Source organism: Triplophysa rosa, linkage group LG11 (genome assembly GCF_024868665.1).
Source record: "Triplophysa rosa linkage group LG11, Trosa_1v2, whole genome shotgun sequence".
NCBI lineage: Eukaryota > Metazoa > Chordata > Actinopteri > Cypriniformes > Nemacheilidae > Triplophysa > Triplophysa rosa.
The window spans coordinates 5,333,498-5,358,581 of record NC_079900.1 but is presented as its reverse complement, the minus strand read 5'-3'; the positions used below and the strand labels follow the sequence as shown (position 1 = coordinate 5,358,581).

Below are 25,084 nucleotides of genomic sequence, written 5' to 3'. Positions count from 1 at the left end.
TGCTCTTTTCGCATGGCGTAACTCGTGAAGAATACATTTATAAACTTTAAAAGCAATATATTTGGTCTTTTTCCAGACGATACAGTTAAAGGTTTATGTTTATATCCGTTTATTATGGATAGATAAAAAGCCAACAGATGATAATGGTATGTTTATTCTAAGCTTGCATGCTGCAGTTTCACATATTAAATGCATATTAAAGTTGAATGGATTTTGATTGGCCGTCAATGTTTTATCGTTCATTAGCTGGAACAAAATCACTCTGAAAGTGATTCCAACAATATTATTCCTCTGTATCATTTTTATAGTTGTGGGGTTCATGCCCCTTTTTTCCCTAAATTTAGAAATATCTTTTTTATAGTTGTCGTCCTTAAGGGTCAGTTCATCCAAAAATGAAAATTCTGTCATTATTTACTCACCCTCAGATTGTTTCAAACCTGTATAAATGTCGTTGTTCCACTAAACACAAAGGAAGATATTTGGAAGAATGTCAGTGATCGAGCAGACCTCATCCCCCATTGACTCTCATAGTATTTATTTTCCCTATATGGCAGTAAATGGGGGATGAGATCTGTTTAGTTACTGACATTCTTCCAAATATCTTCCTTTGTGTTCAGCAGAACAAAGAAATGTATACAGGTTTGGAACAATCTGAGGGCGAGTAAATGATGACAGAATTTTCATTTTTGGGTCAACTGTCCCTTTAAATGTAATTGATACCCCACAAGATACACCTTGTAAAACAGTACTGGAATTTCTAAAAAGAAAAACTGGAAAATTACTGTAATAAAACAAACATAGTCAGTACTGCGCCGCAGGATACAATGCTCAAAAATACTATTGCATGTCTGCTTTTTTAAGATGAACGGTACTTTCATATTTTTTTAAGAGTGAATATTTTGTCAACCACTTCTGTTCACTGTGCGGTACACAAAAATCCTGCCAAAAGTTTAACTTTCAATAGAGACAGAAAGAATGAAAAACAAGAATCACACAAATTAACGAACATAAAAATGAATCAAATCACAACTTTAAGACATTCGTGTTCATATGTCCGCAACCAGGCCGGAGAAAGTAGATTGTACAGCATGTTAATATGTGCACACTGATTTCTTTACATCATTACAATGTGCCAGCATTGTGAGGCTAGAGAGACTCCAGGGAGCTTCTAGAAAGCTTCAGTGTATTTGGAAAAGTGATGCGTTGAACATAGCTGTCGATTGGCTGTGTGTGTTTAAAGCTCCTCCTCCTTTACAGGGCGGTGCTTTCTGATAGTTGTTCAGGAGCTGGGAGTGTTTTGACTGTTTGATCCTCAGCTAGCTCAGGGACAAGGTCCAGCCCTGGTCCCATGACAGGTTCATCTCCATCTCCATCTTAACACAGGCAAAGATGTGAATCAGCACATTTGATCATCTCTTCCATTAAAGCTAAAATGCTCTAAAACTTCCCTTCCAGGAAACGCAGCCTAACATTTGAGATCATTTTACACCGTGGAAACTTTGATATAGTCCTAACATACATGCATCCGAAAGAGATTCTAAAGGATAAAATATATTACACGGCTCTCTGAAATAACTTCGGGCAGGTTGGTCACCTCCATTATAATGTGAGTTTGCTGCCCATAACAAGTACTAAAACTGATCCGGATTCTCATGCCAGGTTTGAATTTCTTGACAAAAGAGCATACAAAATCTTTAAAATCAATATTTAATATCTAATAACACAACGTAACAATTTTTTTTTTAAGTTGTGTTTTGCTTTAATTTTTACTGTTTCTTTATGAAGTTTAACACGCTGAATGCAAAAATCACATAATTTTTTTTAACCATCAACGGTACTTACAAAAGGACAAAAAAATGTTCACACATTTATACATTTCGGTATCATTACTCATACAGGGAAATGACAAGGCACTGGCATAACACTGAGCTCAAAACAATAGTTTAACATAACCGCTACTAAAAATGAGATGTCCAAAACTTCATAAGTGTACATTTGATCGTTTTTGTCTTTTACTGACTAATACTGTCCTCACGAACTGTGCTAAAGAAATTTCTAGGATTTTCTGACAGTGACAATTGGAAAATAATTTTTTAAATATGTGAAAATGTGTACAGTATTTGTTTATATATAGATATATATTAGATATATGGCGATTAATGATATAAGCTCAAAAATTACTTGAGCTAAATATACAATAAAACACTGATGCTACATGAAAATAAATATGACCACAATAATTAGCACCAGAAAATTGTACAAGAACTATGAAAAGGTCAGGTGAAACAACAATTTGTTACACTGTGTAATTGACTCATGAGTCATGTGACAGGTAGCCGTGTAATAAGCATGATAATGTACATACAGCCGGTTGTTATTGCAAAACAAACCCCTTTATGGTGATACAAGACCCTGTGCTTCAGGACAGGGTCGGGATTCATTTACCAATAACGTCTGTCTGGATTTACATTATTCCTTATATAAGCTGTATTTAAGCATAATGACGTACTGAATGAATCTCATGAACACATGTCTAGGTCACATTTCACCCCAAATATTAACAAAATCAATATTTTGCGTAAAGAAACGAGAGACTATTTTTATCATTATAAATTAAATGCGGAACAACAATTACTGCCGTGATGTAGTCCATATTGTACAATATACAACTTAACATGTTTTTCCATGTAACAGTAGTGGGAATTTGGAAAATAATAATATACAGTAACTAATGTTTTTTATTTTGTTTGTTTTATATTTGTGAACCTGATATTGTGACCATAAGACGGTAACATTCACCATTTTGACATGATATGAGCAGAAGCAACCAAGTTTTATGGGTAAGTGCATGTTTAGCTGCATAAAGCATATCCCAAGACAAGACATACTGTAAAGAATTGGTTAAAGGGACAGTTCGCCCAAAAATGAAAATTCTTTCATCATTTACATACGTTCATGTCATTCCAAACCTGTTTGACTTTCTTTCTCCTGTCTAACACAAAAGAAGATATTTTGAAAAATGTTGGTAACCAAACAGTACTGGTCCCCATTGATATCCATTGTATAGACACAAAACCACTGAGACGTTTCTCAAAATATCTTCTTTTGTGTTTCACAGTGGAAAGTGTCGCATACAGGTTTTTCAACAACCTGAAGATGAATAATTTTTTTGTGGGAATTGTCCCTTTTAGCAAGGTGTCATGCAGGTTTTGTTAGTCGTGTTAAACAGGCACACAAACCGTTCGAGTGCAGAGTGCATTAGAACAAACAAAAAAAACATCCACCGATTGTTCCGATGATCTTACCATCGCCTGTCACTCAAATCACAGCTCAGAGAGAAGATCAGACATCTGTAACATCATCACAACATGCTCGTGACATACTGACATACTGCCATAAACCAGCAGAGAAATAAATCACAACTTTTAGAAAAGCTAATCACATCATTGGTAAAACATATTAACCTGTGAGAAGTACAAATAAACGACTTCATTAAAACAGATGCAATGAATGGGGCTAATAGCTGGTTTACTCCGCCGTCACATGCAGATGAACAAGTACTGAAAAACTTTTGGCAGCTTCTGAAATTTCCACGTCCACTGGAAAAGCTTTTGTCTACTGCAGCATGTGGTTTCACTAACCTTAAAGTCCCCGTGAACCGGAAGTTGCGATCGTTTTTACTTCCGTATTTTAATGCATTTCCGAGTGAAATGGAATTTTGAATGAGAAAAAATAGTGGCCGCGGCTTTCGTCTTTCTCTGCGATTTGATTGGATGTATAAAAACAGCCGTTGCATTTTGAAATGGAACTGGCAGCAGACTGACAGTTGAAGGGGAGGAGTTAACAGATGCTCCGCCTAAGCCGTCTAACATACGTCCTCTAAGATGGATAGTCATTACAGGTTGGAAGTGCATTTTCAGATTTTAACTAAAGATTATGAGGGCACACGATTTTTTTAAAGAGAATGGCCCACATTGATAAACTAATTACAATAAACGCCGCAGTATTTCATGAAAAAATAGGCATTGCAATTTTTTATTTCACTGGGACTTTAACCTCCACATTTTAACTGTGGCTACTGCTCAACTCTTGAGGAATAAATATAAAATACAGCAAAACATGTCTTTTTATTCTCCTTGGGAGATATGAACTCTTGTATTCTGGTCTCTAAATCCAACTCAGGATATACAAATGGAAATGAAGTCACTATTTATTTATAGCAAAAACTCCCAACCCATGTATGAGCAAAATGCTTCATGATCAAAAAACATAAACCTGTCACAGTACCAATCTGAAATCTTAAAGCAGCAAGCTTCTTATGTAAAGCAAGAACTCTGGAAACCTTGATCTTAATGACCCGGTTTGGATTTTGACGTCTGAAGATGAAGTTCATTGTCTGCTAAATGAATACATGGAAATGTAAAACGTCCACACAGCATCTGCAAGCTCTATTCTCGCGTAAAATGATCCTAATGACGGGAAAATCTCAGAGCCGTGGGATTTTTCTACCTATAATGGACACCTTTCATACGCTTTAAGTAGAGTTTCCCTGCAGTTTCACAAGAGTTTTTAAGGTCATGTGCGAGTTTTAGTGAGCTTGGGATGCGTGTCATCTGCGTTGAAGTAATCTCAGGTATGACATTTATCATAACACAATATGGTTTTAATAGAGCTTGCAATACACAAAACAGAGCATTTCAAATACACAAAACAGTATAATGATCTAGGAAAAGTATCATCTCAATTTTTCATCAATGATATTGCCTCTAACCTACTGGGACTCCTGGTAACCGATCAAAAACAGCAGTCAAGTAAAATCTTACCTGAGATGATCTTTGATCCAGAAACACAGATGCCGTTGGCACCTTCACTAGTCGGCTGGGGCGGTGGCGGGCCTGTAGGTTTGGGTCGTGCTCGAGGGGTGGGCCTGGGGCGTGGCAGAGAGCCGGTAGGGTAGTATGAACCCGTGGTCTGGGAGGTTTCATGTGGGGGTGTACCTGGCGGTGTTGGGGTTCTTGAAGGAGAAGCTTCAGGTTCTTCTGCGCTCTGAGCAGGAGGTTGTGGAGGCGGGTGGCTGGGGGCCTGGATAGCAGTCTGGGTGTTGCGACGAGGTGCGGCGGCAGGCTGGGGGTTGCTCAAGGGTGCGGGCTGGTTAAGGGCTGCTTTGGGGGTGTTTTGTGGTGTGCCGGGGGCAGCCTGTTTGGGAGGTGCAGGTGCTTGTTTCTTTGTACCTGAAACACCAATGCGTGTTTTCATTGACTGGTTTTATTGAAAATAAGACGATTAGATTTTACATTTAAAGGGACTCACCTTTGCGTACCATGAAAGGGCTGGGGCCCTTGGAACCTGAGGTAGGTGTCCCCAAATTCATTTGACTCTGAGTTCCACTCCCACCACCTGGTCCGTTCCTCAAGGATGGGGGTGTGGACGCAGTTTCTCGGATCACGTTACTGGGAAAAGTTATATACAGTTCAGTTAACATGCATTAGACTGTACTGTTTTACATTATGTTAATGAAGTAAATCGTTTGAAAAACACAGAAAGTTAACATGAAATTGACCCCATTTATTTTTTAGGATGTATTCCTGCACAATCATCCATTCTATTTTCTTCTAGATATAAAAACAGAGCGGTAACGTTAAATGGGTTGGGAATGTCATTTCATGTTGACTTAAGGTATAGTTTACCCCCAAAAAAACGAATTTCTTTCAGCACTAACTCATTCTCATGTCATTCCAAACCTGTATGACTTTCTTTCTTCTGCAGAACACAAGAGAAGATATTTTGAAGAATGCTGGTAACCAAACAACACTTTACCCCATTGACTTCCATTGTATGGACACAAAACCACTGAAACATTTCTCAAAATGAAAGAGTCCTATACAGGTTTTAAATGACATAAGGATAAATAAATGGCAGATTTTTCATTTTTGGGTGAACTATCCTTTCAGAGTTAGCAGTGTATGATGTTGGCATGCAGTGCATCTTTTCCACTAAAGAAAGAAGATATGAAGGAAAGCAGAGCGGATGACATTAACTCAAGCAACCATTATTCTACATCACAGAAAAGAGACAGAAAAACAGATGTCAGAATGGGAGACTGAGATCAGGCCTGGTGTGAACTGACTCAAAAGAAAACAGGAGACCCTGAAGACCATTTCTTTCCGAACCCACCTCACTGGTGCATCTGATCATCACCATCCTAGACAACAGGGTCTTCTTGTTGGCTGTACCAATTTATTTTCCGTTTGATTCATATAGTACAGATAAATTATAGTTGATGCTGCTATATAAAGAATGAGCACACATTACAGGGCTGCCCTGGAGCAACCCAAGGATTAAGATCTCTGTTAAATGTGGACTTTTTTGGAGGATTTATTGACAGAAATGCAATATAATATACATTATATTGCATATACATTAACTCTATGTCTTCAGAGGTGTATACAGACCTTACATAATGAAGCGTTATGTTTTTAATTACCTTAGAATGAGCTATTTCTATACATACACCGCGGTTCCCCTTACATGGAGTTCACCATGTTGTTTCTACAGTGGCCCTAAACGGACAAACTGCTCTACAGAGCGCGTTTCGTAAATACGTTATCTCCTTCAGCAAAGAAGCGATAATGTGACGACATCTTGGTCCTGTGAGAGCTGCTATAGTGCTTCGAACGGGAGGGGTGGATTGGAGTGAGCCGTTGGTTGCAATTCACAACCTCACCGCTAGATGCCGCTAAATTTCATACACTGGATCTCTGTGATCAATTCTCTGTGGTCGACCCAATTATTAGCCTTTCGATTGAAGCAACGATCAAAAAAGCAGCACAGAAGACAATATGCACGCGACAGACATTTGGAAGCAGGCGGCTCCTGGCGTCCGGCAGCGTTGGTGTAGAGGAACCTCAAGGTTGCACCGATCCTTACCTGTTCTCCACAGCAGGGTTCACCCCCTGCCCAGACTCCAAACCCACACTAGCGGGTGACAGAGGGGCGGGATCAAACACAGGATCGATGGGAGGGAGGGAAGGCTGGAAGTTTGGCACGAAGTGCTGCTTTTTATTTAGAGTACCGGTTCTACGAATGGAGTGTTCCGGTTGTTTGCTAGCAGGGCTACAGGGAAGAGGGGAGATAGTATGAAACACTCACACCAGACAGTGACAGCGGGAGGACACAACCAACACCTGAACTCAGACAGTAATGAAGTACGTGTTTGTAATGGATAAGGTTTCGTTTTTGGTTGTTTAGTGGGGTTTATAAATGCAACACTAAGTCTAAATATTCTGAAACATGATTCTTTATAGTGTATTTCAACATTGGTAATCAAAATTCTAAAAATCTAAAAAAAAATCTCTCTAAACAACATTGGCCCCCATTAACTTCCATTGTATGGACGCAAAACCACCACGACATTTCTCAAAATATCTTCTTTTGTGTTTTACAAAAGAAAGAGTCATACACAGTTTTTGAATGACATAATGGTGATGACAGAATTTTTGTTTTGCATAATCTATCCCTTAAATATCCAATTATCATTGAACCTTTTATCATTGAACCCCATTTATTATACAGGAAAATGTTGACTTTGTGTTTTGCAAACTCACACGTCATGTTTTCTGACTTGGGCACCTCATTCATAATCACAACATATATCAAAAATGCTGCATACAGTTTATTGGTTTCAGTAGGCATACAAAAGTTCAAGGAGAAACAAAAAACAAACAACTACAACTGAAAAAGATGCACGTGTCATATTATTAAATATGACTAAACAGCGCCCAGCTCTGATCTGAGGCCGTCTGCTTTGACGGTGACACACTCACTGGCCACTACATAGGAAGCAGAAACGACTGTAGAGCTGGACTCGTGTCTGTGAAGGCGAGGATAAGACTTGTACCTGTCTTTGCGAGAGGTGTCAGAATCTAATGACCCCTGGCTGCCTGGACGCCTTCTGTCTATGCTTCCTACATCAGAGTCAGGGGTACCCGGGCATCCTGGCATAGCAAACATGCCCGAGACGTTGAAGTCCACATCTGCAGGAAGAAGATGATATAGACACGGCTAAGACTACTTTTTCGTATGCTTTAAAGCGGATATACAAGATCTGTTCTCAAACCTAGTGAGCTCCCTACCTAGGCAGCAATTTTAGGTATGCATGAAAGGCTTGTTGCCTCACAATAAATGTCAATCTTACCTTCGGGGAAAAACCAGTTTGCATGCTGAAGAACCAGTTCTATGATAGACACCACATGAACAGAGGTGGTCGCTGCCATTTCAGCAAGACTTCTGAAAAAGAAAGAAAAGGAAATCGTATCAAACAGCTCTACATAACCAACATCAAACACAGACTTTAAAGCGATGGTTCGCCCCAAAATAATAATTCTGTCATCATTTACTCATTTCAAACCTCTATGACTTTCTATCTTCAAAAAAAAATGTTTAAAGATGCTGGTAACCAAGAACCGTGGTCCCCATTGACTTCAATTGTATTGACTTCAATTGTATGGACACAAAACCAATGCAAGTCAATGGGGACCAACAGTGTTCTGTTGCCAACATTCTTCAAAATATCTTCTTTTGTGTTCTGCAGAAGAAAGAAAGTCATACAGGTTTAAAACGACAAGAGGGTGAGGAAATGATGACAGAATTTTCATTTTTGGGTGAACTATCCCTTTAAGAGGTTTTATATTGACAGAAACCAGAAAAAGTGGCGCTTCTAAAAGTAAAAAAGTTGAAAATCAAATCAAATCTCTTTATTGTCACACATCAAAAAAGACATTAAGGGTGTTTTATTTGTTATTTGGTGTGTGTCTAACCCCTCCATCTTGGCCCACAGCAGGTTGGGTCCTAGTACGATGGCGATGTTACTTGCGGTCATCTTATTGATGTCGCTTTCCTGAGCAAGCTTGGCGAGAAACTTCATCAAGTACCTGCACAGGCAGACATTCACTTGTTACGAATCCTAAGCATAACGGCTGTTCAATACTCGAGTGAGTCTGAATTGGTCACGAACCTAAAATTGGTCTTGTTGGTCTTTGGTAACTGGTCACACACAACCCAGAGAGCCTGAAGTCTCTTATCGGGGTCAGAAATACTGCAGGAGAGAGAGATGAGAGAGAGCAATAAACACTAGGATGCTTTTTTCTGTCTACACGTAAAAAAAAAAAAAAAAAACACTGTGTTGATGATGAATCTGATTTATCTTCATTAGTTCCACTTTTCTAAAAATATCCGATTTTTTTGAACTAGTAACATACCAGCATTGGTGTCTTTGGTTATTGCGGTTTCTTTAAAAGAATATCTGGATATGTGAGCGATGTCTGTAAATGTGTTTTACCTTGAGGCTTGTATCCACTCTTCATAAAGCTGGAAGGCCATCAGAGGCTCAGGCAGCTCTCGCAGGTATGATTTCAGTGCTCCTAAATAAACACAATGACAGAACCCACATCAAAAAGTCCATGTTTCGCTACTTGTTCAAATAGTTCAAAGAGTATCCGTCCACATTTATAAATACTGTAGTATACTTTAGTATTTACTACAGTGAACTGTAGTTTATTGTATTAGAAAACACTACACACTTTGTTATTATATACTATCATATTCTGTCATTTTGACTATAGTGAATTGATAAACTGTAGTAAATACTGTAGTATACTATTTACTATGGTAAGATTTACTACAGTATTTAAGACACACGTCTTTCTATAAAGGGCCAAAAATGAAAGGGCCGTGGGCTGAAAGTACAGTATACGTTCAATCATCCCAAACTGTATGATGTTGTGGGTTATGAATCTCTCCATTAATACCCGTTTGTTGTGTGTCACAAAGCACACTGTACTATACCTGTACTTTGAAATTAGGGCTGTCGCGATAAACCGACGATAAATATCACGTGATTTATGCACAGCTTTTGAGTGAAGTACGGGAAAATGCTGCTGCATCCGAAAGCCAGAGGGCGCTCTCGTGCGGAAACTCCAAATACGCACTGCAGAACAAGACCATAACACCTTCTAGAATCTAGGAAATGCCTTTGGACATCTTTTTATCACTGTTACTCAAGCCTCATCAGGTATTTTTATGATAATAAAGTATATTTATAATGATCATGTTTGACGGGTGTTGCTTTTTCAAATGCACATTATAAGCGACTCAAACTCGCACTGCTTTTAGATCGAGCAGCATTTCCTGCTGATCCCAGAGCCGTGCTTCACGGACAAGCTACGCATTTAAAAAATATAGACACATTGCTTGATTTCAATAGGATTTCGTGGTACCGCGATAAATTATCGTGCAGCCCTAAAATACATTAAATAACTGTCACAAACCGTTCTCTGTATTAGATTTTAACCCAAAAACCGTTTGTCAAATGCACTTTCCCTTTTTCCTCTTTTCATGAATGACAATGCGGGCCAAATCAAAGGTCACCACGGGCCCTAGTTTGGGCATCTCTCGAGTTTTACAACAGTTAACTAAAGTAAATATTACAACATACTACAGTATTTTCTCTCGTTGGAGGTGGCTGGCATTGGCAATAGCCCTCATCACACGCGACTCTTAACACTGCTGAACAGAACCGAAATATTTCAGGTTTCATGATGACAGTAGGTGGGATGGTTAAAAATATAAGTCGAGCCACACTTGCATTTCAGGAAGTCTGAATGCAGATTTCACACGAACGCTAAAATAAAACTACCAGCCAATCTGTAGCTACAAACTAAAAAAGCAGCAGACGCTACAATTGCAGTAAGAGAGAGTATACCAGCTACGGCATGAGGGTCCGAATAAAACTCCTCCAGCTGGGAAGTGGAACAGTCCAGCGCCGCCTTCAGCTTCTTGAGTTTAGATGCTCCGGCAGCGATACGGAACAAACCCTGCCAACAGAGGACATGGACAGTAAAAACATCAAATAAAGAGAATCTGATGTTTAAAATGACTATGTTGAGCATTGCGCTAGTGCGTACTGACAAAACAAATTGTATAAACTGAATGCACTGTAAGTTACTTTGGATAAATGTGTCTGGCAAATGCACAAATGTAAATTTCTCGTTTTCTTGCTATTATTAGCAGATACTGATACTGTATGTAGCCACAGAAACAGATGGTCATTCAGACAACATTTTTAGTTAAAGCTTAAGGCTAAAATGCACTACAAGACTTTTGACCAGATTTTCAGTCTGGACTTGTGTGGACAGAAAGTGTGTGCAGAATTGATCCGTAAATGTGTTTCTATCTGAAACTTTCGAAAAGTCTGCAAGTGTGTGATGTCTAGTTCTAAAAAATCTGTTTGGATTTTAAAAGTCTTGTAGTGTGTTCCAGCCACAAGGAGAAGTACGTCAATAAAGAGTGCATATTGTTTATAATTGCTTTATAATTTGACTTTTGACTTCAACCCAGGAAAACTGTGTAAAGTACAGGACGTTTGTGAACAAGACAATAAAGTACATTCTGAATATTTCTGGAAAAAAAAACACGAGTGGCATTCGCCCATCTAAAACTCCAAAAAGATTGGGTGACAAAAGTAGGTCCTTTCCATTGTAATTCTGCTTTCTTCAAAACGGCAACCACCCATCATTCTGTATGCAATAGCAATATGCATTCGTTTCCTTTTCAGGCGTGAACCGCATCTCTGGTTTTGTCAAATACCTCCTCCTGCATGCCGGTCTCCAGCAGCATCATGACGCAGGCCTCCATGGGCAGAGCGATCTCTCTGTTACTGCGCTTCAGATGTTCCTCCAGAGCCGTGCCAAACGCTGGCATCTCCGTCCATTTATCTGTGTCAGATGAAGAGACAAGAGCCGAGCGTGTGATTTGAGTTATAGCGGGAAAAACTCAATAATCAGAACTAGATATGGGAGATCAGAAGCAGGTAAAACTGGATACATTACAGGCAGAGAGATTTATTCATAGCTTGTCCGTGACCAGAAAAGCCTACAGTGAATCCTTTTCCATTTGGTTTCAATTGACAAGAACAGCATTAAAGATCAGACCATAAATAAAGTCTCTGTTTCAGACCGTAAAACACATGCGCTCAGTTCCTTTGTGAACGCAAGGCTTCTCAGTTCTTTCAAAGCCGTTTATGTAAGTGTTTAATATGAAACGCCATCTCAGATGAGGACTTAAAATCGCACCTTGCTGTGACTGTATAGAGGGCAGGGCACTTTCAATGGAGGCCAAAGCTCTTCTGTGGTAATCAGCTTGAGCTTCTAACAACTGTCAACACAAACACAAACATCACATGCTTTCTCTATGTGTGTAAAAAAATCATTTTATGAATAAGTCAAGCAAGCATGCGCATGAAGGTAAAATGTAACCAACACATTTATTAAAATGGCCAGGTGTGAAATGACTGAATGATGTTTAACACATCTTTATCTTTTTTAAAAACATTACAAATGAAGCTTTAATCGAGATGCAATACCAGAACGTAATAGCGAGCGTATTCTCCCTCCTTTGAAGAAAAGTTGTACATGTCTGCGGCCAGCTGATCCTAAAATGAGAAACGCAGGGTCACAATGTCTGATACATTATTAAAAAACATAAAAAATGAATATTTAAGAATAAATATCATTTTGCCATAAACGGCTGAAATTATTAGTAAAAAATGAGTCACTCATTTACAGCGGTTACACACGTGCGTGGCCCGAAGTGAACTTCGGGTTTGTGTTTACTGATCGGTCTGGCTAGTGGCTAACAATATTCATATTTTAATCAGTTTATACTCATTTTTATTGTTTTATTGTATGATAATTGTATAAAAAATGTGTTGAATTTGATTGTATATTAATTTTATTAGATAAACAATTTGTTAAATGGGTCGTGTAACTTTGTCGCATTTGAGTTTAGCCAAGTAACGGTTCTTCAACAGCTAACCAAAAATAAAAGTAGCTAGACATACTTTTAACTTGCTAGCTAATTTACTTGTTATTTCTTTTGCTTGTTTTCAGAAATAATCTACATGGACTCTATTCTTCGCGGATGTGTGTGGAATTTAAGTTTGGGTCACGAAAGCGCACACGCGCAGTCACGTTTGTTGTTGTTGTTGCTTTTGTGATGTGATGTGATGATATATTGGTCTGAATTTCATCTATTATAAAGAAACATTGAAAAAGTCACAGAACACATACCTGTTTTTCTTACAGAAACATATAACGACATCATATTTGTACCTTGCATAATTCCATTTTGTTCTGGGCCTCATCCATCTCTTCTTTAAGCATGTCAACTTTGGCAGCCATTGCTTGAGCGTTCGTGGCAGAAGGAAATGCCTTTGTGGCCTGGATATACCTGTATTATGGTTTGTAAGAGTATTTTTCCATTAGCCATTCGTACAGTATAATGTGCACTTATTTCAATCTGATGAGTTTGTACAAAGACACAGACGTGACAGAAGAAATGAATGTAATGAAACCCAGCTGATGTCATCTACAGAGATGGATTCCTGCAGAACGGGATTTTATACACACACCTGGCTTTTGCAGAGTCGTAATCCAACACGAGCTTGGCTAAATGCTTTCTCTGTTTCAGAATATTGGGAATATCCACCTTCAAACACAAAGACAGAGACATCAGTTGTAAAATAAGTTCAAACAGCAGGTTATTTCCAGAAATGTTGTGGTACGCACCTCTGCCAGTTGGTTGAGAGGGTCCAGGAAGTCCCTCTCCAGCTGAATCTCATGTTGACTCTGCTCGAATGCCAGTTTGCTTTCGGCCTGTCCACACAGGTCCATCATCTTTCTGTAGAAAGGAATCACATAAAGATGAATGCACATATAGAAATATTATTATTATTATTTGCCTTTATTTAACCAGGAAAGAACCTCACTGAGATTAAAAATCCTGTGTTCTGGCCAAGATAGGCGGCCCAGTTATACAAATACACGTACAACAAAGAACAATACATCACAACAATACAATATTACAGCATTAAAAGCATTTGCAAATCATTAAATCATTTTCTATTGCACACAAAAGTGTTTTGAATTTACAAAGAGACACCAACTGATTTATACGCAATTTCATTTGAAGAGAGTTCCAGTCTGACAGTTTAGTTTGAATAAATCAATAAATCAAATTATTTTGGTTAAATTATTATTTAAAACGTTTTGTTTGAATACATAAATTATTTTCACACTTAAATGTAATAATTGTCATTGTAACATATAGCAAAATAGCAATGAGTTTGAATAAAAACATTAATAAATCAAATTATTTTGGATAACCTATTATTTACATTTTTATGTTTGAATACATAAATCATTTTCACACTTAAATGTAATAATTGCAATTGTAAAAAGTGCAACAATATTGATTTAAATTGTATATACAGTATATATGTGCATACATACGTGTTTAGGTAAAATGAATATTTTTGTTTCATTTTATGGACTACTATCAATATGTCTCCCAAATTTCAAATAAAAATATTATTTCTATTTGCATTTATTTGCAGAAAACGAAAACTGGAGAAACAGGTCAAAATAACAGAAAAGATGTTCTGTATATTTTCAGACCTTAAATAATGCAAAGCAAACAAGTTCAAATTCACTTTTAAGAAATACAACAGTATAATATTTGCATTAAGGAAAAGTTCAAAAACGATTCTTTATGTGATAACCTATGCCTCAATAACAGTGTAGGACATAGGTTCGTAAAAACAATAACCTACTCTAAAATCAGAGGGAAATTCCAGTTTCCACACATGCATCATATCCTAAAACACCAAACGCAAAGGAAATTCCAGCAAGCCTGATGTGCCCTGTCTCGAACACTTTCCATCACAAATCTTTTGTCCCATCCTGCCATTACACTTTCAGCAAATCGTGTTTTCACCGCGCAGGCCTTCCCTGCGGAACAGCTCGTACAGTAAATACAGCGGCCGTCTGTAAAAACAGATGACTCAGGGATGTTTGGTCACGTGACTGAAGAGACAACAGAAATACTTCCTGAAAGCGCGGTCCAGAGTTGACTCAGCCCTGCCCAGATGAGAGTGAACCTTTGAAGTTCTCTCATTACAAGTATGAATCACAGACCGGGTGGGACGGCTTATGACATGGATGTGTGTGTGTGGCTGTAAAGTGCTTATAAACTCACCCTATTAGAGAATCCTCTCCAAGCTGACTTCCTCCATCCAGCATGGACTGCGAGAAAGCCGTGAGCGGAAGCTTTTTCTGACAACCAAAGATGAAAGTGCATTTAGCCAAATGTAACACAGGAGGCACATAAGAGTGAAAAGACACAAGAGTCTCACATGTCTCTTGTCCACATCTGTACCCTGGTTACCCTGTAGACATATGACCATCCTCTTGTGCGCATTGTGGGAGACCAGCCGCACCGTTTCCAGGCGTCGTTCGATCTGCAACACACATGTTTCAGGAATCACAAACGTTAAACGTTCGCCGCACACAGTCCGAGTACCACGATCCGTTACCCTGGTTAAATGCACACCTTTCACCAATGACGTGCAAGATTCAGAACCCCTGTAAAATCGAGCCTCCCTTCTGCATTCCGTATCGTAACAAGGGCTGTGAAGTTCTTCTTTTAATGCCTAGCGGTATAATCCATCGCTGGACCCAACTGAGTTAACAGCCCTCCAGTCTGTAATGTGACTCAGAATGTGGTTATATGTCATCATGGCAGACAAGGAAAATTACAGGGGCCACAGGGGGAAACTGGTTTGCTTTGAAAGTTCTGGGAAAGCTTTAAAGCTGTTGAAAAAGTTTGAAGTTTTCAGAAGAAAATACTGTGTTGCATTAGCAATGCAAAAGCTGTGGGCTTGATTTCACGGAACACACAAACTGATGAAAGAAACGTACACACTGAATGCACTTTGGATAACACCGTGTTTACACCGGACGCAACCGGCGTGTGCCGCATTCAGTGTGGATAAAATTTTTCATTATAACCGGTTCTGATGCGTTCTATCATCTTCTCTTGCGATTTTTAAATCTCTTCTTAAAACATTTTATTTTAGGATTGCTTTTACTTGATTATATTATTTGTTTTCGTTGTTGTTGTGTCGTTTTACAAAGTTTTTTTTTTTTTACCTGATGTGATGTCTACTGCGAAGCGCTTTGAGAAAGCAACTTTTAATTGCGCTATACAAAATAAATGTATTATTATTATTATAAATGTAAACCACAATGTCTCTACGACATTCTGAACCACGGATATGGCTCAAGTCTCACCTTCTAATCTCACATGAGATTTTTACACCCATTTGACCTTTTTCTACAAAGCCCTAAGCAATATAATATAATATAATGTAATGTAATGTTATGTAATATAGTATAATGTAAATACTGAAGCGTATTATAAATATAATAGCTTTCAATTGAAAAACATTATTTGTAAAGTACCATGTTTACTTTTTAACTGTGCATTCAAATATCAATCAAAGATTGGAGTTGGGTTGTTTTGATTAAGTAATATTAATTCCATACAAACACGATAACATAATAAAAAACATGACTTTTGAACTTTTCTAAAAACAGAGTTATCCGTGTTTGCAATTAAACTCTTCAATTGAAAACACCCGTAATAATAACAGCTAGGGGTCAAAACTATTTTCAGGACGCTTTTTCTGCTCTTCTTCTCTACCCAACGACATAAAAGTGGGACAAAATTGACACATCGTGCAGCGTAGAAATAACTGTCTACATACATGAGTTAAGAACCACAAATGCACTCTGGCACATACAAATTTGTTTCACTTGCATGTTTCAGTATGAAAATGACAGTCTGTCAGATGTATTTTCAGTCTCGATCTCATGTGACTGACAGTCTAGGGCTGCGAGTTCTTCCTTAAACCAAAGCCGTCTGTGTTTAAATGTGAAGTCCTTCTGTTTTTCAAATGAGCTACATGAGAAACAACTCGAGTAAGGACAGCATTTTTTCACTTCACTTCTTTCATTGTAAAATGTATTTGTCACACAGACAAACAAACATGCTTTTACTCATCTTTCTGTTTTATGTCAGACAAAAAAAAAGATGCACATCTTCCTTAAGCGATCTGGGTTAGGGCCTGGATGTGGTTCCATTCAAAGTTTGTTTACAGTTCGAGCGCAAACAACTTCAGCCGTCACCTCGTGCACGCAGTTGGCACAGAAAGTGGACAGACTTGCTGTGGTTTTGCTTGCAGAGACAATAAGAATTATGCATTTGACAGATGTTTTTATCTAAAGTGACACAAAGTGCATTGGAGATAAACGTTCAGTATGCGTGTTCCCCGAAACGTCTGCTTGTCATCTTCCCAGGGCATCTCCTGAAAGTGTCTGATGATTCCTGTAAATAACTTCAGACGCCTGCAGAGGAACTGAAACCTGCAGTGTGAGGATCACTTCGCTTTTGTAGTCAGGATTACATTTATATTTTTGGCAGACACTTCTCCAAAGAGACTTACAGTGAATTTAAGGTATACTTTACATTTTTATCAGTATGTGTGTGCCATGGAAATCAAACCCATGACCTTTGTGCTGCTAATGCAATGCTCTACAAATCGAGCTCCAGGAAGACTTTTAGTATAAGCCGCAATGCATAAAAGAGAAGCTACAGATCTAAACAATATTCAAAACAGCATAAATCGAGGGGATGAATAGCTGTCGTGTATTTGCATGTGCTTTTGTTAAGTGTTACACGTTAAGATGAAAATAAAAAGAATGAGCGACATATCTCGGTGACTGATCAATCTTTTCCGAACAGAGCAGCATTTCCATACAAACAGGAAAGGACCTGTACAGAAATCTGATATATGGAAATACATAAAACACACATTCATATTTTAAATATTTAACGAATGCTTGGGGATCATTCCGTGTCAACTCAACCAGAGTTTTTCACCTGGTTTTTTTTCACCTGAAATTTTTACCCTCCTCTACAAATGAGTGGATTACTCAGTTACTATTCATCGGTGGCATTTAATATTTTGGCTTTCAATGCTACTGGTGTTGGTCTTGCTTCTGCACAAGTATAAAAAATCTAACATTTGAGCCAGGGAATATTTGAGTCGCTACATTGCCGCTACATTGCAAACACGAGTGGCCAAATTTGGCCTTATTCAAATCTATTATAAAAGACGTATTTAAAAGGTTGGATGCATGTTTTGAAATTTGTGTTTAAAGTGTAAACTGTGATGATTTTAAGAATCATCTTCACACACAACACATGAGCAAAGCTCACTGTGCAACACAGTCTCATGGAATTCGTGACATTGTCACGAACTTAATCTATTAATTTGCGTTTACTGACACGAATTTCCCCCTTTTTTCGTGTCAGTAAGCACGACTTTCAATCTAATATATTTTAATACGAGGAATCTTTCATATGTATAAATATATATCAACGCAATCTGATGGGAATTCATACCTATTTTACAAGATGGCTCATTCGTGCGAACTCATTGGTATGTTTTGTTATGATTTGACTTTTCCCCTGTGACGTTAGGTTTAGGGGCGAGGTCAGGGGAGCCATTTATCGTTGTTTTGCCACCTCGTGAAACTTGCGCTTTTAGCAAAATTAGCCTTTGCGGCTGTCATTTTAGGGTTTGGGGTGAAGTAAGTCGTTGGTTAGCCACATCCTAAAATATGTACGACTTCTTTTGATATCAGGTTATAAATACATAAATGTAAATACATACGCAGTCTGTGTATTGAAAGTCGTGCCGAGTGACACGAAAAGAAAGTCGTGCTGAGTGACATTAAGAAAAGGTCGTGCTCACTGACGTGTCCAAGAACACGAATTAATCGATTCCAAATTTCGCGTCTATGCCACGAACTGTTTTTCAGTGCATTGTTTGTATTTTCAAACATACCTCACATTCCCTGATGCTGTAGTTTTCCTCTTTTGATAAACAATGTTGTCAAATAAATACCTTAAAGGAGCAATGTGGAGATTTTAGCGGCATCTAACGGTGAGGCTGTGAAGTGCAACCAACGGCTCACTCCACCCCTCCCCCCTCTCTTTTAAAGCACTATACGGTGGCTGACACAGGGCTAAGATGTCGTCCCGTTTTCACTGCTAGAGATTATGACACGCACTCTGTAGAGCAGTTTGTCCGTTTAGGGCTACTGTAGAAACAACATGGCTAATTCCATGCAAGGGGACCCGCGGTGTATGTAGATAGAAATCGCTGTAGTTGCCAATCTACAATTCTCTAACATCCCAGCACTGAAGCGTCTGCCAACACTCTTGCCTTACTATCTGGCAGCCCTTCAAACCCCAGCAGATATCCATACTACTCTTCTGCTGGAGTCATCTAAACAGTCTGTGGGCTCTTATCCTGTTTCTTTTCCCTGCTGGCAACCCAGAGGCGGGCGGAGACGCTGAACGATCAGGCTGTTAAACTTCGACCCTTGAACATGGAATGCCGGAATGAAGGTGAAAGTGCAGCGTATAAACCTTTTACAAGACTCGGTCGTCTTGAATTATTCCTCTTTAGTGAGACGAAACGCAATGAAGTTCGATATTTACCACAGCAGACGTGTCTGAACACGAGGCGCTTCTTAAACAACGGCGCACTGATAGACTGTGATGTTTTTCTTGCTTGTGAATGTTTGTTTTGGAGAGCAACATTTTGACACTGATCCATTCAACACAACACGGTTACGTTATCTTAAAAATACTCTGGTTTTGTTGCCAGTTCATACTTTAGCTATTTTAAGCTCTTCTTTGTATATTTTTTACGGTCATGGGGGGATAGAAAATTCCTCAATAAATGGATAAGTCTCAGGCAACGGGTTGCTTGGCAGTTATCTACCGCATGACAGAAACAAGGGGCGGAGGGGTGTGAAAGAAATGAGATTGAGGGAATGAGGAACGTCCAAGTCAAAGTTCAGCTAAAACACTTATGACGAGGAATGTTCATTAGAGCATGGAGATAAAGATTTATTACAGTACAGCGTATCTGACAGATGTTACACCAAGGCCGTATAGTCATATTCATTCATACTGAACATTTCAAATGGGTAGAGAGCAGCACAAGGTTAATATTCTTAAAACTTTCTCTTCAGAAAACTATTTCTTTCTATTTTATTACACATAATAATACACTTATTTCAAATGTCTGCGCTTGTGCATTAGTTGTGTTTGGAATATATACTGTATAAAATATGCACATAATATTTGAATTGGATTGCAAAGGTTTGGCCACATACAAACATAACATAACCAAATAACATTTAAAGTGTCCGTTAACCGGAGGTTGCGATCGTTTGTACTTTCGTATTCTGACACAATTCCGAGTTAAAAGGAATTTCAAAGGAAAAAATGAGTGGCTTGCGTTTTTCACTGTGAATTGATTGGATGTGTAGAAACAGCTGTTGCGTTGATTTTGAAATGAAACTGGCAGCAGACTGACAGTGGAAGGGGAGGAGTTAACGGACGCTCCGCCCAAGCCGTCTAATTTACGTCATTTCAGATGGATAGTCATTTCAGGGTGAAAGTGCATTTTCAGATTTTAACTGAAGATTATGAGGGTACATGAATTTTAAAAAGAAAATGACCCACATTGATAAGCTATTTAGTATAAACGCTATAAAATTTCATGAAAAAATAAGAATCGACATTTTTAATATCACTGGGACTTTAAAGGGACAGTTCACCCGAAAATGAAAATTCTGTCATAATTTACTCACCCTCAGGTTGTTCCAAACCTATATAAATTTCTTTGTTCTGCCGAATGCAAAGGAAGATATGAGATCTGTTCGGGTGCTGACATTCTTCCAAATATCTTCCTTTGTGTTCAGCAGAACAAAGACATTTATACAGGTTTAGAACAATCTAAAAGTGAGTAAATGATGACAGAATTTTCATTTTTTGGGTAAACTATCACATTAACTTGGAAAAGCGTGCTTTTTGAAAAGATGGATGTGTGCAATTGTCGTGACAAGAGCATAGGTGCTGATGTGACATTTTTATAGAACTGAAACTTTTCTGAAACAAACACTGCTCATACTGTGTTCCTGTAGCTCAACTGGTAAAGCATTGCAAGCATTGGTTAGGGGTTCGACTTCCAGGGAACAAATAGCATCTATTGAATGCATTGAAAGTCAAAATGGATAAAAGCATCTGCCAAATGCATAAGTGTAAATCTACAAAATAATACTATCATAAGAACTTTACTAGATACTGTTTGTGCTTCCAGAAAGAAGTAGAAAAAAAGAGTTATTGCTTAGTAATTTCCATCTGGATCAAAGATGATTTTTTTTATTCTACTAAAGGCATAGGTCAGGAAAAGAGAGTTAGTCACCTGAAGAAGGTCATCACTCAGAACTTCAGTCTTCTCTGCTCTGAGGATATACAAAACAGAAAACAGTGTTTAGATGATAAATATGATTCATTGTGTTCTCCAAGGTGACAGTGTAAATCAGGTTAGACTGGTATGACTGTAAAAATATGCCATGAAAACGCACACACACGTTATATTTTACAGATAAAATTGCATGTTTTCATTTTAAAACATCATCATGCACTAAACACATAAATACGTTATTTTCAATCTGTCAATTTGGTACATGCATCAGAAGGAAATTTCACTTCCTGCATGCCACACTGTTTGTTGTGACAGCAGCAGAAAGGGGCGGGGCTGTTGATGCTGTACACACCTTCCTGTCATCAAAAGAGGGTGGAGCTCCATAAATAATAGGTGGAGACTCCTTTTTACCCAGAGACCATAAAACTATGACAAGCTATCACAAATCACCCCACGCTGCCACGCGGACACTATATATACAGTCAGAAATGACAAAAAAACTATTTGTACATAGTTATTTAACAGTTTAGGAATAAAGCAGAACAATATTATTTTGAACACAACCACAGACAAAAGTCCTGGCAGATGTCCTTCATTGGTTCTTCTTCACAAAAAGTATATTTCTTCCTAGTTTTAAAAACGAGCAGCTTGAGAAACGGCTTTTCCATGTGGTGAAACTGCTGAGACAGAGATGTGGTCTGTCAGACCTGGTTTAAAGAAAACTAAGCCAATCGCATTCATCTTCTATACAGCACATACTCTTTATTTATTATCGCACGCCCACAGCCAGTGGAAATTCCACACGATGCTGTTGTGAACGTATTAAAGGTACAGACTAATATAAACCCAGAAAGCTTCCGTTTACCAGCCATAAACATTTACCACTACCGTTCATCACAAAACCTGTTACATCTTTTTTTAACTTTTGGATACTGTTTGTGTAAGAGATGCATACAGCATTGTGGGTTAGATCATTGTTTTGATCATACATGACTGCTACATTATCTGTATGAAGAGCAGAGACAATTTCATAGGGGTTATCTGTAAATAAGGGCATGTCATACGCGCCAGTTTGTTCTGAATCATAAAAAGATCACAGATGACAGCCCAAGCTCCTGTAACACTAGAAAATATCCACAAGATCCTGTTACACAGGCCGAGCATCTCCTCACATCAGGATGGTGAGAATTTTTAGATTTTCATCAATAGTGAATTAGCATTGATCCTGCGTTCAGTAAATGGATATCGGGTAAAGTATCAACTTCCAGAAATACCCCAGCCAACATTTCTTGTACGCAAATATCTCCAATACACAGAATATTCTGAACAACTGTTCACAAAAACCATTGACTCTACCCAACAAAGGCTTTACACTGGCTGGCCACATATTTACTTGTAAACAACACAGACTGAAATCTTCTTCCTGGTCACAAGTCATTTGACTAAATGCTGCCTGGCTTAAGTGCTCATTGGAAAATCTGTTGTTAGATCAATTGCTAAGATCTATGAGCCTATTTGACCAAGCTTTTCTGTCGCTCCCTGAACATCTGTTTTGAATTTCAGGAAGTCTCTTTTTGGTGAGCTACTGATGGAAATGCAAAGTTAATCAGCGTGCCTAATAAAAGCATGCATGCTACACTGATTCGGACTGTTGATGAGCGGAGCCCCGCTGTCCCGACCGCTGCTTCGTGGTCCCGTTTCGAGCCAAAATGAAACATGATTTTAAAAATTCAAATCACAAAATCAATTGCATATCCAGAACCCACTGTGATGCTGGGGTGTTGTCACGGCAATGTTTTGTGGTTGCTAAGTTGTTCCAAATGTTCCTGCAACATTGCTTTGCGGTTGCTACAATGTTCTGAGTGATTGCTTCCTGGCCCATTTAAACAAGCCAACCCACCCTATATAAATCATACGGTCCCTAGATATGGCCAGGTCAGGTCCCTCCTCCAAAGTAGATGCAAGTAGGACTTTTAGTATTAGAAATCACCAGACAGAGGCTGTAACTTTAGGCTAATCTGTGACAAGCACATGATGAATGTCCAAACCTTTACTACCAAAGTTGTGTAACTGCCAATCTGAAGCGAAAATCTAAATAAAAACCAATGAGGAGAATCATTTCTTCCCTAAAAAGATAAGCTTAAATGTTGCTTTGAGAAAGCTGAGGTTTGCATGCAAGGAATGCATCCGTCTTGACCTATTTTAACCCTTTCGGCCAACGGCCATGCAGAACATTCTTTGACATTCCACAAACTGGTTACAACAACTCCAAATTATTCTTGCAGTGTCTGACGGAGGAGGTTTAGTTATTTTTCTAATAAACACACATCTGCAGAAATCAGATCTATACAAATCCAACAGTACCCTGACTGATCAGAATCTTTGAAGAAGGGACCCGAGTTAAATCTAAGTACCAGATGTTTCGGCAGTCCAATAACCAAAAATCAATAAGAATCCACATAAGATCGCAATAAAGATGACAACAAAGTGACCATCTTGAGGTGAAATATCTGACAGGAAGAACCAAAACAAAACCAGTTTTCCTCTTTCCTATATTTTTCATATTCCAGACTACAATAGAGACGCATTACAAATAGGACATATACCATATGCCAAGTATACTTGACAAACACTAATATAACATTCACAGCAATGTTGACTACAGCTGTTGCGATGCAACTAGTGTTATAGACCTACCCCAATATAGAGCTTTGGGACACATTGGTGTTTTCGTGATAATTCTGGAAATAAGCCTCAATATCGGCCCATTGGCTTTCATTTGGCTTGTCTACTAACAAACATCAAGCAGTGAATATACATGCATCGCGGGAGAATGATGCACCACACCTTAAAGGGATAGTTCACCAACAAAAATGTAAATTCTGTCATCATTTACTCACCCTCTTGTCCGAACACAAAAGAAGATATTTTGAAAAATGTTATTAAAAGGTACCCATATTATAGTAAAAGTACAGTAACCACCCTACATAAAAAAGGCATACTTTAGTTTTTACTATAGAAACATTTCAAGATCCCATTGAACCTCACCATAGTCAAAAGTATACTACAATATTTAGTACAATTTATCAATTCACTACAGTTGATATTACAGAATACTATGGTATACTTTCACTAAGGGTTTTACAAAAAAAATACTAATATGGCATTTATATGGTTTACTACAGTACTATTTAGTTTACTACAGTACTATTTTTTCATCTGGGAGTTTTTTATTGCCACTGGTTTAAGACAAATATCATGGTTGAATTATGGTTTCTGTAGTAAGTCACTAGTAAATTTATGGTTACTGTGGTTTTACTACAAATACTATAGTTACTGCAGTGAAACCATGGTTATTTTCGTAAAGGGTGTATTACGTCAGATGACAACAGCATTACATTTAAGTACATTTAGGTTTTTAATAAAGAATTCACTTTTGCATGCGCACACGCAAGCACGCGCACACAAAGTGACACTCCCGACTTTAGTATAAGCGTTTTAATACAGACCAGAATACAGGCTTTATAATGATCAGTAGACTATATAACACTAACCTCCCGACAGTTTGGTTGGCGAGCTGTTTCATGCGGTTGAACTGTTTCTTCATCTTGATTCTTCACTTTCATCCACCAGCACGTAAAACTTTAAAGCAACGTCAAGTCCCCGTGTTAAACTAAAGCGAAGACCGCGAGCTCGCCGCTGCCATTGTGCGCGCACAAACCGGATACGAGACACCGTGTCATTTACTTCGCTTATTCATATATAAACTTCACGTCCGACATGTTTCGGTGGTTTTTCATCCTTTCGATTTCTGGTTTGGTCATTGAACAGCAGTAACGC

The 25,084-nt window shown here is 38.4% G+C and overlaps 1 protein-coding gene across 2 annotated transcripts; it reads right to left on the bottom strand.

Moving 5' to 3' along the window:
* Window positions 1-1,018: 1,018 nt before the first annotated feature.
* On the bottom strand, window positions 1,019-25,084 carry arhgap17b (Rho GTPase activating protein 17b). Of its 2 annotated transcripts, XM_057345113.1 has the most exons (21): window positions 24,799-25,084; window positions 21,242-21,281; window positions 15,248-15,352; window positions 15,091-15,167; window positions 13,623-13,734; window positions 13,466-13,542; window positions 13,167-13,284; window positions 12,419-12,487; window positions 12,129-12,210; window positions 11,644-11,771; window positions 10,760-10,871; window positions 9,338-9,419; window positions 9,014-9,094; window positions 8,817-8,930; window positions 8,195-8,286; window positions 7,898-8,033; window positions 6,928-7,113; window positions 5,311-5,450; window positions 4,824-5,231; window positions 3,306-3,350; window positions 1,019-1,373 (listed from the first exon to the last, which is right to left on the bottom strand). In XM_057345113.1, the coding sequence occupies exons 1-20, from the start codon at window positions 24,849-24,851 to the stop codon at window positions 3,343-3,345; spliced, it is 2,220 nt and encodes a 739-aa protein (XP_057201096.1). In that variant the 5' UTR covers window positions 24,852-25,084; the 3' UTR covers window positions 1,019-1,373; window positions 3,306-3,342. The 2 variants fall into 2 exon arrangements, with proteins under 2 accessions (XP_057201096.1, XP_057201097.1); XM_057345114.1 differs by lacking the exon at window positions 6,928-7,113 and having other exon boundaries at window positions 24,799-25,083.

Bases quoted from the DNA above. Each gene is read 5' to 3' on its own strand.
- arhgap17b (XM_057345113.1), bottom strand. From the start codon at position 24,851: ATGAAGAAACAGTTCAACCGCATGAAACAGCTCGCCAACCAAACTGTC. The intron at 12,211-12,418 runs GTATTGCATCTC...TTGTGTTGACAG, and splicing joins ACGCTCGCTATTACGTTCTG to TTGTTAGAAGCTCAAGCTGA. The intron at 8,034-8,194 runs GTAAGATTGACA...TTCTTCCTGCAG, and splicing joins AAACTGGTTTTTCCCCGAAG to ATGTGGACTTCAACGTCTCG.